This window comes from Podarcis filfolensis (assembly GCF_964270895.1).
Source record: "Podarcis filfolensis genome assembly, chromosome: 11".
NCBI classification, from domain to species: domain Eukaryota; kingdom Metazoa; phylum Chordata; class Lepidosauria; order Squamata; family Lacertidae; genus Podarcis; species Podarcis filfolensis.
The window spans coordinates 27,361,757-27,376,908 of record NC_139613.1 but is presented as its reverse complement, the minus strand read 5'-3'; the positions used below and the strand labels follow the sequence as shown (position 1 = coordinate 27,376,908).

Sequence of the window (15,152 nt, the reverse complement as noted above, 5' to 3'; positions counted from 1 at the left end):
TTTGCTGTCCTCTCCATATACCATGAATGTATTAATAGAGGTAGAGAGATGATGTGAGACAATGAAGGGCAAACCAAAACACGAGCCACCAGAGAGATAGCAGTGCAGACATACCCTTATAGAAAATGGCAATCAGGCTTTGCCAATTAAAAGCAGTAATCCATAGTACACCAGATGATATAAATTGAGTGCGCTATTGCTTTTGGTTGACTCCAGTTATTTCCAGGAGATACAATGGAAAGGGGGGGGGGAGCGGAAATCATAGATGTGAATCTGACAATTTACATTTGTTGGCTCTTGGCATTTCTTATCTGCAGCCAGTAGTTCTGTGCATTGCTTCTCCATGTTCTAGTGAAACTGTCCTTAAAAGAAGCCCATGCATTTGAATACTTCCAAGCTCCCCCATGCTTACTCTTCAACATTATTCACTTGACTCCCATAAATCCATCATTTATAAATGGAAAACACAGTTTGCATGAAGGTTAATGCAGCAGTCATAATTGGAGCCTTGAGTATGACCTGGTAACAGATGTGAATTGCTTTAATGGGTCACTTCTAGATTAATTGCATAGAAGGTAGTTAACTCCTGTGAATATATAAACAGGGCAACAGCTAGAGTAATTCTGATTTGCTTTAGCCTTTTAAAAAAAAACCCTCACAAATTAATTTGTGAAAGAAAATTTCATGTGTGTTATATTTAGTTCTAAGAAAGAAAAGAATGGTTCAAACCACATTTACCAGATATTATACAACAGCTAAATCAATGATCAGGAAAACATTTTAGTTTATGTGCTGTATTTTTTCTGAAATAGTTGTTTAGTGAAGACAAAGAAGCATGCTTATATTACAATACGAAAAAAGAGCTTTTAGGATATTTCCTTTCCTATTGACAGTAAAGGAGAATCATAGCTTTAATTAATATACTTTCTCTATGTATTTCTTTTACTGAATTTCTTTATGTTTGCGCATTCCACTGTGGAGGTTCTGGATTTTTGCTCTACTGCATGTTAAGGATAATCTTCCCAAAATTGTTTTGTAATAGTTTTTACCACTGTAGCCAGTGCTTTTTTCTAAAAAAAAAATGTTTATGGGTACTTTCATTTTGACTCAAGAAATAACCATTTTATAGTTCAAATCTGGAAAAATAAATACAGTAAATGGACAAAGTACAAAAATTCACAAAATGTTTAGGGGTATGCATACCCCTGTGTACCCCCAGAAAAAAGCACTGACTATAGCAAATGAAACTATACAACTTAAACTTAAAATAATGTTCACTGTATATATACCCCAACCTCCTTCATTCACTTTACAATCATGCATGAGGAACTAAAATCCCAACATAGGGAAATGATTCATCTGTCATGTTATTTCCAGAAGGAAAATGTGCTAGTGTACTGTAGTTCAGTACATGTGCAGTATCAGCGGAGAGACTCTTCATGCATGAATTCAACAAAGGGCGATAAAAGTGGAGCAAAGAAACAAGTACTGTACAAAATTGCAATCCTGCAGGAGCTTCTCTTGCACAAGGGACAAACAGTACTAGAAGAGTACTTGTGCTCATCTCCCATTACTTTCAATAAAGCTCATGTATGATAAAGGCTGGCTTTCCAATTGCACAGGGAGCCTTTCCTTGTGCCCATGTGCTGGGGGGGGGGAGGGGTGTCGCAGAAAACATGCCACATATGCAACTCCTCCTAGCCATCTTTCTCAGATTCGACTGAAATTTTTTTTTAAAGGGCGAGCAATCTCCCTCTTGAGGATCCAGCTAGCATTTTCCTAGCCTGCCCATCCCTACCTACTCTCTTTGCTATAACATTATGTAACATAGGTTGAAGTAAATTAGTGCAAGATTTCTCTGGACCCAGTGTTAGCTGCTGGTTGATGGGATTAGGAAGAAAATTTACCTGGGCCCAGGACTGGCAGAACTGATCATAGAGTTTTTGCAACCCTGTGGGGTATATATTCTTGTTGCCCCTGCATGGGAGGGTTTGTTGCTTTCTGTTTTCACAACTTTGACATATAAAATGGTGCTCAGGTAGGATCCTTAAAAGTGAAGGAGTTGCAGTGGGCTCCTACAGGCACAAGCCATTCCATCTCAAGGGTGGCGACAGAATTGTGCCCTAATGGTGGCAGGGCAGTAGCCACTTAAACACAGTGGTCACCTTTAGCTGCTTCCTGACTTCTAAAGACTCAGCAGCCTGGGCTAAGCCAAGAATCATTGCAACTCATGAGTTGTCAAAAATAGGACCACTTGCCTCTGTGAAGCTGTACCCAACATTATAAATGGCCATTATAAATACTCTGTGGGATAAAGGCCTCTTGCTTACTTGTGTGTAGGTACATGCACACACACACACACCATACCTCCTAAGTGCCCTGGAAAAACAGGACATCCCGGTTTTTTTGCACAAGATCTCGACGACCATTTTGGGTGCCATGATCTAGTGCTGCACTCTCGTCCTGAAAAAAACACACTTTTTCAGGGCAAGGATGAGGTGCGGATCATGTGACTCGCCTGGGACTACATCCCAGAAGACACACATTCTAGTTTGGTGCTTGAAAAGTTGGCTAGTATGACACCCCTCTCTGATTTCCAGTTCACTTTCACAAATGATGCACATAAGCAAACTGATGTCCACTTGTACACCCACAGGTTGTAATGTCCGATCACTCAGCTAAATGGCTTTTGTCATCTTGTAAAGATGGCATACTTTGCTCAATGTGTCAACCACTTTCTGTGGGACTTGGAAAACTGAGTTTGCCACAACAGCATTTTATAAAATTAAGGCTTGGTGGTGGGCTCAACAATTTGCTGAATAAGTGCTTCTTCTGTTGGTAGCATTGCACTTCTTTCCCTTTCTGAATGGAGCAAATGAAGAGAATATGAATTGAATGTGTCTTCCTGGTAGGTTCATACATCAGGTGTGTAAGACACTTCAAATCAGGTGGACATCAGGTATGTAAGGTACTGCAAATTGAGACAGGAGATGGAGACTTAACAGGTCTTCCAAACAGTCTTGGAAGCTAGCTTGTGGTATCATGCCCCAAGGTGGCATGAAAGCCCAGCTGTCCATCTCTTCCTTAATCATGCCATTCCACTTTGTGCTTGGCAACTTATAATTCATATAATTTGACATGACTGCTTTCATCCATAGCTCACTGTTGAGATGAGGTTAGAAGGCCATCGGTAGCAATAAAGCATCTCTATCACTCCTTGTGACAATGACTGTTATGTCCTCCTGACCCTGCCTCAGACAGATGCACAATCATATGAGTGGAGTTGAGGTGGTCTGTGTTTCTTCCAACTGATGAAGCATCATAACCATCATGATCACCACTGCTTGTCTGTGTCACTATGTTATGCCTGCTGCAGCAGTTTTCTTCTGAGGAACAGAACAAGTGAGGCCTTTTTTTCCTTGGATTTGATTAATGTTCTCCATTGCACAGGCAATATGCTGTCCCTGCTGCTAATGTCAACTCTTATTTCCTTCCTTTCCCAATTTGACACTTTACCATAAGGTTTTTGATTGATGGGTCTTTGCAGCAGTCAAGCACAATACCAACCCTGCTGCCAGTTTCCTTGAAATTCTTCATGATATGCACCACAAAAGCATCCAAATAATCTTCAAAAGTCACTGCATCTTTGGCTTTCACCATGGGTGGAAAGCCTTGCCCACTCTATGTATACCGCTCCCCAATAGCTGAGGGCTGACTCTGACCAAGTTATTCCAATCAGAATTTTTTAAAAAATGAAAACACCAGAAAAATGCCAGTTGATAAATATTAATGTCAGAAACACAGAGACTGATGTAATTAATCTTCATATAACTTCCATCAGTGAAAATGAATTTTCTGATCAAGGAAGTGGTCCTCTAAAAACAACAACCCACTTTTTAGCAGGTCTAGTTACTGACATTTTGATTCCTTAATCAAAACAGCAACGCACCCATACTTCTATATTAGACACAAAACTCCATAGGCAAGGCAGACCTCCCTCAGTCATTCCATAGATGTGGAATTCTGACATAGCCACTTTTACGCCTACATTACCACGACCACCTCAGTCAGCAGCCCTCCATCAAAATGAAATTGTTTTCTGGATTTTCTTTGTCTACAATCAGCCATCAGGCTGTTGTTTCTGAAAACCAGCAACACCAAAGCAGTGATAGAATTGAAAACACCTCTCACAACTATTGCTGCTGCAGCAAATCTGCTGTATATGGTTGCTTACCTGTAATAACTGCTGCACTTTTAAAAATCAAAGATATGAAAAGCCTCAAAATAATTTATATTTTGACAAAAAAAGTAATGAAGACTAAGGTTCCAGTCCCACAAACATTTGAAGTCAGTGAGACTCCCTTCTGAGTAAACAAGCATGGGATACAGTTGCACTGTTGCAATTCTTCACATAAGGCTTAATTGGCTAGGAAAGTACATTCCAAGTTTTTGTGGTGTTTTAAAGTCCCAAACATGTCTATTGTCAAAATGGAATAGCAATAAAACCAGCCTGACTTTCTAGTGTGAGCATATATGGCAGAACATGAAGACTCCAATCAAAGTACTGTCCTTCCATTTATATCTAAGGTTTCTTTTATGAGCAAATTGTATAAAAGGTTCTGATTCCCAAATTCTTTTTAAAAAATTTATTTAAACTATTTCTAGCCTGCTTTATAGACCTGAGAAGCTTTCAAAGTGACTTACAAAAGATTTGCTCAATTAAACTTTCATTCAAGTGTGGTATCAGGAACAGAAAGATAGTATCCCTATGGTGCCATGATTCTTCTCAGGTGGTATTTCCTTCCCTCATCCTTGTACTTCCTTGGTACTGATCTTTGGCCTGTACCTACTGTGTAACAGAGCTCATTCTGATCCTCTGAGGCAAGGAAGTGGGGCTGCTTAGTAGGAGTATTAGTCTGTCATTTGCTTTCATTCTATATCATACCTGAAGAGATTCATCTGAGTATTTGTGACAAACTGTTACAACAGGTGCCTTCTGCGATGTAACCCTTGGTATATTCTCCTATATGCTGTATTCGTTTATAGGAAACATTCTCAGTAGCAACTGCTATTATTTTTAAGCAAAGTGTGCAGATGTGTAGAGTGTAGACAGAAACTCCCAAATTGTGAGTTTGTTTTCTTATCCAGTCAGAAAAATAAAAGGAGTTAATTAAGGACAATGATGTTTGGGTCCCTTGGAACTAAAATATTATAATTCAATCTGTCAATAAGACATGCGAACACCTTTTAATGGCACAATTTATTGGGTAAATCTCTTACGAATCCTGGAATGGATCCAAATTATATACACAAAGCTACTCAACTGAGTAAGAGAGCACCAACATCTGCTGCAATCTGCTTTAACCATCACCTTACAGCACACAAGAGCCAGGCCTGTGCAATATTTTGAAATTATTCTTCATTGGCCATTCCTGAATAATTCCAGGGCAGCCTTCCAAATTAAATTCCCTTGACATGTAAACACAGAAAAGTCTTTTTTGCCCCTAGAGGCAAATAATATTTGACAGACTTCCTATCCTGAACTTCCATATCCTGAACCAGGTATATTCTTTTTTTTAAGGAGTCACAATCAAGACTTTATCTGCAAATTTATTTCTTCCATTGAAGCAGGTGAATAGTTTAGGCTTGTGTAAACTTCTTACCTCCATTCATGCTTTCAAAAGGCTCACTGTATTTTGCAGTAAATTTATTTCTCTAAATGCTGGAGATAAATATCAGCAGCTGGACATTTATTATACTTTATATTCCCCTCTTTTAAAATTAACTGAGGGTGATATACATAGGGTCCCCATTTTGTCCCAAGCCCTGACCAGACCCAGACCATCTGTAAAATCTCACATACTGAATTTGCCACCACACTTACAGCTGTCCAGTTGGATTGTAGGAAATATAAATGGTTTTGCAGTAGAAATTAAAGAAATGAATCAATCAGCATCCAAAATTCTACACCAGAACAAAACTCATTTCAGATAAAGAAATGCACAAGGAACTAGTTCTGATTCTCACATTCTTTGGCAGATGTAGTTAATTCGTGGGACCAATCTACCTATCAAAGCAACATTATTTGAAACCGTTCCTCCAGCATACAACATGGAACAGTGCTGCAGAAATTTATCAATATCTGTTTTGAAGAGTTTATATATAATATTTGCAAACCCAGGAATAATTTCATAAATATATTATCTCTGAAAATGTTTCAGACCTACCTTATTTAATTTTATAAAATATTTCAGTCCGGCTTCCAGAGGATTGGTGTCACAATTCATCTGTTAAAAAAATGCAATAATAGATGTAATCACTAGGTGGCATATTTCCTTCACATCTTTTCACTTTCTCATACTGTTTCCCATTTATTTCCTTTTTTTATGAACAACAAGTAACATCTCTTTTGTTAAAGGATTGTAATTCTTAGTGACATTTGTATCTCCAATAAAAAAATGCAAGTATATATTTCTTCAATATCTACAGTTAAGAAGACAATAAGAAATGAGACATCCTGCAAAAAAAGCCTTTACTCCACTGATAACTAACCAAGGAAAATGCAACAATGATTTACTTGCAAATCTACCTCACTATCCCCCATCCCACAGTGAACAGCTATCTGATGCCTCAGTTGTTCTTCTCATTTTCAACAGGTAGGACAGTAGGGTGGAATTCTGTGGGATTGTTGAGGTGAGACAATTGCACTGGGATGCTCTCTAGACCAGGAGTAGTCAGTGTGGTGCCCTCCAGATGTGGTTATATTACAACTTCAATCACCCCTGACCATAGGTACTTGCTGGTGATAGTTGTAATCTCAACATCTGGAGTGTGCCATGTTGACTCTCTCTGCTCTCCAGGTGAAACCAGAGAATTCCATAACCACAGCAGTTTTTGTGCATGTGGAATCATACAATTGCAGACCCGGAAAGGGACAACAAGAGTCATCTAGTCCAACCCCCTCAACTAAAGCATCCAAAACAGATGGTCATCCAAGCTCTGCATAAAAACCTCCAAAGAAGGAGAGAATTATATACGCATGCATCACTACCTACTGAATTACGGTAGTAGCATTTTGAAGTAGCTGATGTCATACTAATATCAGCATAAGAAGCTGGCTTATACAGATTCAGAAAATGCAAAACATCTTTAGGAAAATATCCTGAAGAGCAAGTGGAAGGAAAAACAAACAAACAAACAAATATGCAAGCAGTCCAATGTGGCATGAGCAGCCTCAGTTGATGTGGAATCCTGACTAGGTAGGAATGGGAACTGAGTGGAGGAACCAGAAGAGAAGCAAGCAAAATACTGAACAGGAGCATGTCACATGGTTCTTTCTTTCTTTGCTTTTCCTGTTCCTCCTCTGCTACACACATCCACCATATAAGTGCTCATGTATTAAGGGGGAAGCACCAGCAAGGGTATATTACCTCCAACTTTATCAATAACCATTTTAAAAACATTTTGTTGAGTTTTATTTTGTTTAAATCTGTGGAAGGTGTGTGAGCTCAGCCTCCTCTAAAATGGAAGGGATTTCATAATATCCAGCATTTTATGAGAAGGATTGGGACAAACAGGATAGCTAGTATTCATATTCTCTGTGATGATAGGATATAGATCTAAAGTGTGTCATACAAAAGCGAAATTGCAGTCAGTGCACATTTTGACTGCTGGAACAGAAATGCCTTGAGATAAATGAGAAAGTTCTTACAAATTCCTCATACAGCAGAGGAATGAATTAGAAATGCTTCAGAATAAAGGCTTGTATCCCAGATACAGCTACCTAAATGTAGGTCTCTGACTTCACAGTGCATGCTGTTTGCTCTGAAGACAAACCCTTAGCTCTTTTCTGAGTAACCTGCTAAAATGGGTGTAAAGATCTGGGCACAATTTCAAAGCCCCTTAGGAGCTGAAAACACTTTAGACTGAAACGGCACCGAGTTTAATTATCAGAGCATGCTCTAAGTAAGAATTTCACCCAAACATACTACTGTGATCTCTTAATTGAACAGACTTTTTAATACAGAGGAAAAAGAAATGTCAGTGAATTAAAAAAGAGGCTTTGGTGCCACAAATGTAATTGAGAATACTAACAGTTTGCCCTCATGAAAAATAGAAGGTGTAAATCATAATAGTAGCTGTTTCTTATTTTACTCTTATCAGGCCTTGAAGAAGCAGAATAGTTAAATATGATTACCTGTGACCAATACACAAATAACACCAAAGAAAGAACAAAAAAGAAAGAAAGAATTATATTCAAACCTCTGCTCCCCATGCCCGAAAAGCCTTTTCTAGCCTTAACGTATTCATCACATATGTTCCAAAGTTGTCAATTCCTTCTTCACGGCCTGCTTCCATGATAGCAGAGTATAAAGGTGCAGAATCTTCTCGCCTGTGGTACAACTCCCAACCCAGTTCGCCTATTACAAACCAAAGGTTGACATCTTAATCAAGTCTAGAATTAAATTATGGTCATGCCTATTTAAAGGCATAACATGAAAATAAACATTAAATGACCCATCTCTGCAAGTAATAGTGGTATTATTTGCAAGCACTGCTGCCTTGTATAGAAACCAAATGTTTTGCTTATAAGAACAAAAATCCCTCCCCCTCCTGCCTTACCTGTATAGGATATTCTAATTGCAGTAACAGGAATATCCACAATGTTTAAATGTCTAGATTGTAGAAAACTAAATGCTGCATCACTGAGATCCTCTGTTGTCAACTTCTGGAGGACTTTTCGTGCATATGGGCCAGCTACACCCAGTACTCCAATTTCTTCTGTGACATTTCTGATCTCAACGTTAAACTGTCCTCTAGATGCCTCCTCTTCAATCCATCTGAAAATAAAAGGCAACATTTTATTAATCCAAACATTAAAATGCATAAAATAGCTAGGTTGACAACTATGACTATCAGGTAAACCCAAGTCATGAAGAACGTCTCTTGTACCTCTGAGACAAGCTCACCCCACTCCGTACTGTCCCATATTCAGATTCCAGATATATATTTTTTTAATGCATGAGATACCCAACTGAATAATAATATCATCCACCAATGCAACCAATTCCCACAGCTTTTCTGAGGCTATCACAACATTTATCACTACAAATACTTATAAACCTCTTTTTGAGCTCCATTTAGTTTTTTATCAAGGAGCCGCCAACAGAAATTAGTTGGGACCATTAGTCATTTCTACCCAAATAAATACCCGCCTTGCTAGTATATGTCCTCTACACTATTTGCAGTGTGCAATCATAGTCTGTTGAAGCCTTTGTTTTCCCAGGATAAATAGGCTAAGCACTCTCAGTGAGAGGTGAACAATACTTTTGATTTATACCAGCAACTTCTGGAAAGAAGACTTGTAATCTCAGTATTTTTACGATGTACTCTGAGCTATTTACAATGTTATCTCTGATTCAGAAGATCCCAGTATGCATAAAGGCCAGAGCTCAATGGTGAAGCATCTGTCCCAGGCTCAATCTCTGGCATGTCAAGGTAGGGATGGAAAAGACTCCCTGCCTGAAACAATGCTACTCACTGTAGACATTAATGAGCTAGATGGACCAATAGTCTGGCTCAGTCCAAGGCAACTTAATCTGTTCCTATGTGCTCTGGCTCTTGCGACTTTCCTGCAGCTCCTTCCCCATTTCCATCATCACAAATGGCTTTTTAAACTTCAGTAGTTACAATGTACACTGACCTCAAGTCATGAAGCTCTGACCCAGAACCAGTAATTAACAAAAATTCCCCTGGCTTTAGATGAGAGACTGTGAGCTCCGCATAGACTCTGCCTCTTGGGGTTAACATATGACTTATATTTGTGAAACCTATCTGAATAGTAAAAAAAGAAAGAAAAGAAATTATAATACAGTACAGCAGACATTATACAGTTTAAGGAAATTGAGCTCTTCCTAGAATACACAGGCTGCAATCCAACAGAGACATAGGCATGCGTAAGCACCACTGATTTCTGTGGGATTCCTGAAGGCCTCAGTTCTGGTTTGTTGCACACAAGGATGGGTGAATGTCAGTTTTTGTTTCTCTCAGTTTCTCGTTTTTCTGTTTTTCAGTTAGTCACATTACCACATCAGTTTGCAATTTGAAAATTCAGCAGAATTTTAGTTCAAATTTCTCCTAATATACACATTTTTGTAAGCAATTTTCCCTAATATAATGCATTATATATATTATTTTCACTAACACAGTCCATGTATTTGTATGCTCACTTACTCCAGTATATATGTTTTGGTATACATGACTTGGCTGGAGAACTGTACTGCAAAGTATGGAGAACTATGTAGGGATAGCTGAGTTTCAGTTTATGCATTGCTTTGGAAAGTATATATTAAATAGGGTGGGGAGGAAAATTGGCTAATAGAATTCCTCATTCATCCCTACATCTCTCCACCTGCTTTGGAACCGATTCACATCCACAAATTTGGGGTAATGTTTAAATGAGGCTTAGGTGCACAGCATCTAATTTGTTTAGCTACAATTCCTGCAATCTTTGCGCAACTAAATTTCGAGGCATGCATATTCCACAAGGTGGACATATGTGAAATGTGTAGACTCCAGTCCAACATTGTATCTATAGCATGGGTATGAGGTTGATCCAGGTCAGGCCAAGTGCACACAGGAAGGTGGAGGTAAATGTAATCTTACTTCCTTACCATTCTTAGGCTCAGTACAATTGGGACTTCATATGAGTAGGACTATAAACTTATTTTCAGCATATATTAAAACTAATCCAAGACCTATATTGCTGTTATATTTCCATTTACCTTTGGGATCACATTTGCAATCAGACGGTCCAAAAATTTAGCAGAATCACTGCCTTTGATGCTAATCTTGCCAAATGGAGTGAGATCAATCACACCCACTTTTTCCATCACCTGTTTATATTCACGGCCCACAGGTTCAAACCAGTTTGTACGTCGAAAACTTGGCCTAGAAATATAATAAGTGCATTTTTAAAAAATAAAACGTGCTTAGTAATTTTCAACTTAACTGTAAGTAGCCCTCTCCCTTTCCTTTCATCTACCAACCCCTTTGGATGAGTAGGGAAGGGGAACGAAACTGAAAAATCATAGGCATACCGTATTTTGGCAAGTTTATCAATAGTTTCCCTAACTGTAACTTTGGGTTAATGCTTAATTTAATTACAAATGCTGTTCAACTCCATTGAGTAGATGTTTTACATTAAAATTTATTAATTATTGCATTCTATAGACAAAAACTAGGAACTCCACAGATGCAGGTGCTATTACTGTATAGAAGTGCAGAATATAAATGCAATACAGTACAAGAGTAAGCATGACATAGAAACTTTGGACCCAACATACCTCCCCAGTAAAACTATAGGAGACTTTCTGCTGTTGCCGTTTCTTATACAAAAGGGTTAAGCATATGTGGAAGGAAGAACTATTTTAGATTGGTAACTTTTTCATCTGGAGTTACCCCCCCCAAAAAAACACCCCAATAGCTCCAGTGAATTAATCTTTAATGGTGTCCTTTGTTGTCTTGCATTTCATTATCAGCTGGAGGTTATCACAAGTTCTTATAGTATGTTTTGAAGATTAAGGGTAAATCTAACAAGCGCCATTGAGTAGGATCACGGCAGCAAACCACACCCATTACATATACATGGATGCTTATATATCTGCAATATGCCTATACTCTTACAAATTTAACAATGGAAGCGTAATGGGGACTATGCTTTCTGTAAGCCACCAACTGCACATCTAAACCAACATATGAACCATCTGCAGGGCCAGCCCATGAATGAGGTGGAATGAGGCAGCTGCCTCGGGCAGCACCTGAAAAGAGACGGCATTGAGGAGGAAAGGAACCTCCTGCCCAGCTGCTGTTTTACATGGCGGGGTCACCAAAGCTGCTGTGCAAAGCAGCAGCAGCAGCAGCAGTGGAACAGTGGCTTCTGCTCTTCTTCATACTCTTCCAGGTGCTGTCCCTCTCTAGGTGGCCTCAGTGAATATGCCTACTGCTCTCATAGCCTATGTATGAGAGTGCAGAATCACAGAAGTGTACAGTTGACAGGGAACCCGAGGGTCATCTAGTCCAACTCCCATCCAATTTGAAACCATACTGGACCCTGCTTAGCTTTGCAAATGCACTAGCAGTTTTATTGCTGCACCACCAGGAGGGGTTTTCATGTCACCCCTAACCATTGGCCATGCACTTGGTGTTGTAAAAACATGAAAATACTCCTCTTTCTTTACTATAACTGCTACCAATTAAACTGCTTCAAAGTTTTTTTACAATAATGTAGTGCATAAATTTTATTAAATGAATGAATGAATGATACCACTTCCTCTTAATAGTGAATAGTGATACTATGTTTCAGACTACGGTTCGCAATCCTTTATTTTAACAACCCTGAACATAATATTGCTAATGCTATTAATTTGACACAAAACAATCAATAAATATTTTTCATTTACTTGTATCCAATCTCATCCCCAGGTTTGTAGAACCAATGAGGCTGCTCCCATCCTGCATGGAATCCCATGGAGCATTCCGACTTAAGGATTTCATAAAGCCCACTGACTCTCGCTGTGGGTCTCCCGGCAAATCTTTCTTCTTTAGGGTAGCCAACTGCAAAACAAAAGCAAAAACACAATCAGCATGGTAAAAGATATGACAATGGATCACTTATTGCACATGTACACAGAGTATTTTTCATGTAGCTACCGGTAACGCTTTTGTAGAACTTTGCAGGCTGCAAAATATCATAATGATGGAAATAAAATAAGCAAGGTAAGCAGTACAGTGTAAACTGGATGTCAGAGAATGGTCTGAATCAGAGGAGTGAGGAATGCATTCTCAGGCAGAGATGGGGGGATTCAACCCCCCACCCCCATTTCCGGTGGTTTCAGGAGCAGAGACAGACACAGACACCGAGTAGTTTCAACAGGAGTTGCCTAGTTATGAAATGATGGTAAGAGAAACAGAAGGGAGGGAACAGCCAGCAGAGAAGTTATTAGAGAGTGTGGGGGACCCTCCCCCCCAAAAAAACTAGGAGGTCCATCCATATTAGAGAACAAAGAATGCAGAGAGGAGGAGGAGGAACTTCCTGTTGGCTCCCAGGATGTTGCTGGGGACAAAAAGGGGAGGATTGAGAGTAGCCAACTGCTCTCCTTGTGGAGAGATGTTGTCATGGTCTGGTTTACGGGCGGTCAAAGTCCTGGTGGAGGACGTTGGGACTGGGGCCAAGACAGCGGGGTGGGAGCAGGAACAGGAGTCCGGGAGCCAAGGGTCAGAGAGCCGGGAAACCAGGAGTCAAGGGTCCGAGCATCAGGAAGCAAGGAGTCAAGAAGCCAAATGCAGCAAGGCAGGAAACGTGTTGCTGTGGCAAAGAGCCAAAGGGAAATGCTAACCTTATATCCCTTCCCAGCTCTTGCCACCAGGTGCTGTGAGTTACCAATTGGCCTCACCTGTGTGGCCACGTCTTGCCTCTTCAGAACAAACTTAGGAAAGCCCCAGTCCTGCGAAGCCCTACTGGTCACAGGACCTGGCTCCTGCACGCACTCCTGACAGATGTGGATTTTTGCTTGCAACCAGATGACTGAATAAAAATGACTATAAAATATAAACTGCTCATTAATTCTTGTCTGTGAAGTTACCGAAGGGAGGGGAGGACTCTCCACGCCTGACAATGTCCCAGCAAGCTACAGTGGTACCTTGGTTTAAGAACAGCTTAGTTTATGAACAACTTGGATTAAGAATGCTGCAAACCTGGAAGTAGGTGTTTTGGTTTGTGAACTTTGCCTTGGAAGCAGAATATGTTCTGCTTCCTGTTGAGTGTGTTCCATTTGTAAATTGAGTCCCCCACTGCTATGGGAAAACATGCCTTAGTTTAAGAACGCTTTGGTTTAAGAATGAACTTCCAGAACGGATTAAGTTCATAAACCAAGGTACCACTGTACAAGGCAAAATCCTGCTCTCTATTAGTCTGGGGTTGGGGTGAAGGTGAAGAAAACCAGCACAAGAATTCTCTACTCAAGTGCTTTATTTATTTTTCTATGGGGAAAATTACATCTTACCAATATTGTTAAATCCATAAGATTCTCTTGCTTTTACTGCCGTGAATTCTGGAGTGGTCCACTTCCCATACCTATTTGGATCTAATTCTATTAGATCAAAAGGAGGCTCCCCATTGAGTATCCAGTCACTGAGATACTTTCCTATGCCACCAGCATGGATGATGCCGTATCTGGGGAAAGAAGAAGAGACAGACATTTCCCCCATGAGCTTATTTCACATAACATTTCAGTACAACCTTTGAGGACTATAAACTCACTTCTTATTATCTTCTCTATGACCTTTTTTGGGGGGAGGGGTGCTTTCTCATTACTGGAAAGTTAGACTTGTTAAAAATCTGGAGCACTTATGCAGCCTGTAATTTAAGATGGGACAGTGTGCTCATTTGTTAATTATATCATTTGTTTGCTTTGTGTTATTTTATGATTTCAAGCTAAATTATACCTGAGATTTTTTGTAACCTGCCCTGGGCCAATTCAATGACAGGGCTGACTACGTATAAGTACAAAAAATAAATATGTAAGGTGCATGAAAGCTGGGCAAAGCCCAGTTAGGCTTTGAACTAAAGATTAAGTGATTGCAGCAACAGAACAAACATCTGAGTTCCAGCTGGAATTAAATTTGTGTTGTTGCTCTGTTTTCCCTGTAACAGCATGATAACCTTGGCTTTTACGTCATGATGAAATAATATGTTAAGCAAGATCAGACTGCCTAGGAAGAATAACTAATACCACCAACATTTACCACAAATTTAAATGCCACAAATTTAAGCCCACTGGAAGTTGGGCAACGTAAATTTCTTAGACAAATTTTCTTTGTACCAGGATGCATTTCACATTCCTTTCTGCAATTCAAAAGCTGTGATACATTCACCCTCTAGTCTTTGGCCATGGACTTGTTAGAAGCTTTTTGAAAGTCCAAGAATGTCAACCAGATTCGCCCCTATCTTCATGTTTGCTAACACTCTCAAAGAATTATAAAATGAGACAAGACGTACATTCGCAGAAGCTATGCTGATTCTTCTTCACTCAAACTTGTACTTATGCTTGATAACAGACTTTAAGCTAACAGGACAAACTTATTGGAGATCA

The 15,152-nt window shown here is 39.5% G+C and overlaps 1 protein-coding gene across 7 annotated transcripts in view; it reads right to left on the bottom strand.

Moving 5' to 3' along the window:
- DMGDH (dimethylglycine dehydrogenase) overlaps positions 1 to 15,152 on the bottom strand; it is a 43,413-nt gene that overhangs the window by 9,628 nt on the left and 18,633 nt on the right. For 6 of the 7 annotated variants that reach the window (XR_014539624.1, XR_014539625.1, XR_014539627.1 and 3 more), the window contains exons 8-14: positions 14,064 to 14,233; positions 12,462 to 12,615; positions 10,785 to 10,950; positions 9,704 to 9,834; positions 8,623 to 8,840; positions 8,263 to 8,420; positions 6,228 to 6,287 (exon numbers count right to left, since the gene is read on the bottom strand). Coding sequence is in view for 2 of the 7 variants with exons in the window: in XM_083576061.1 (XP_083432187.1) it covers positions 6,228 to 6,287; positions 8,263 to 8,420; positions 8,623 to 8,840; positions 9,704 to 9,834; positions 10,785 to 10,950; positions 12,462 to 12,615; positions 14,064 to 14,233 (1,057 nt within the window). In the remaining 5 variants the exon portion in view is untranslated. Of the gene's footprint in view, positions 1 to 950; positions 2,804 to 2,850; positions 3,672 to 3,722; positions 6,288 to 8,262; positions 8,421 to 8,622; positions 8,841 to 9,703; positions 9,835 to 10,784; positions 10,951 to 12,461; positions 12,616 to 14,063; positions 14,234 to 15,152 lie in introns of those variants that run through there. The other variant, XR_014539626.1, reaches the window with a different exon arrangement.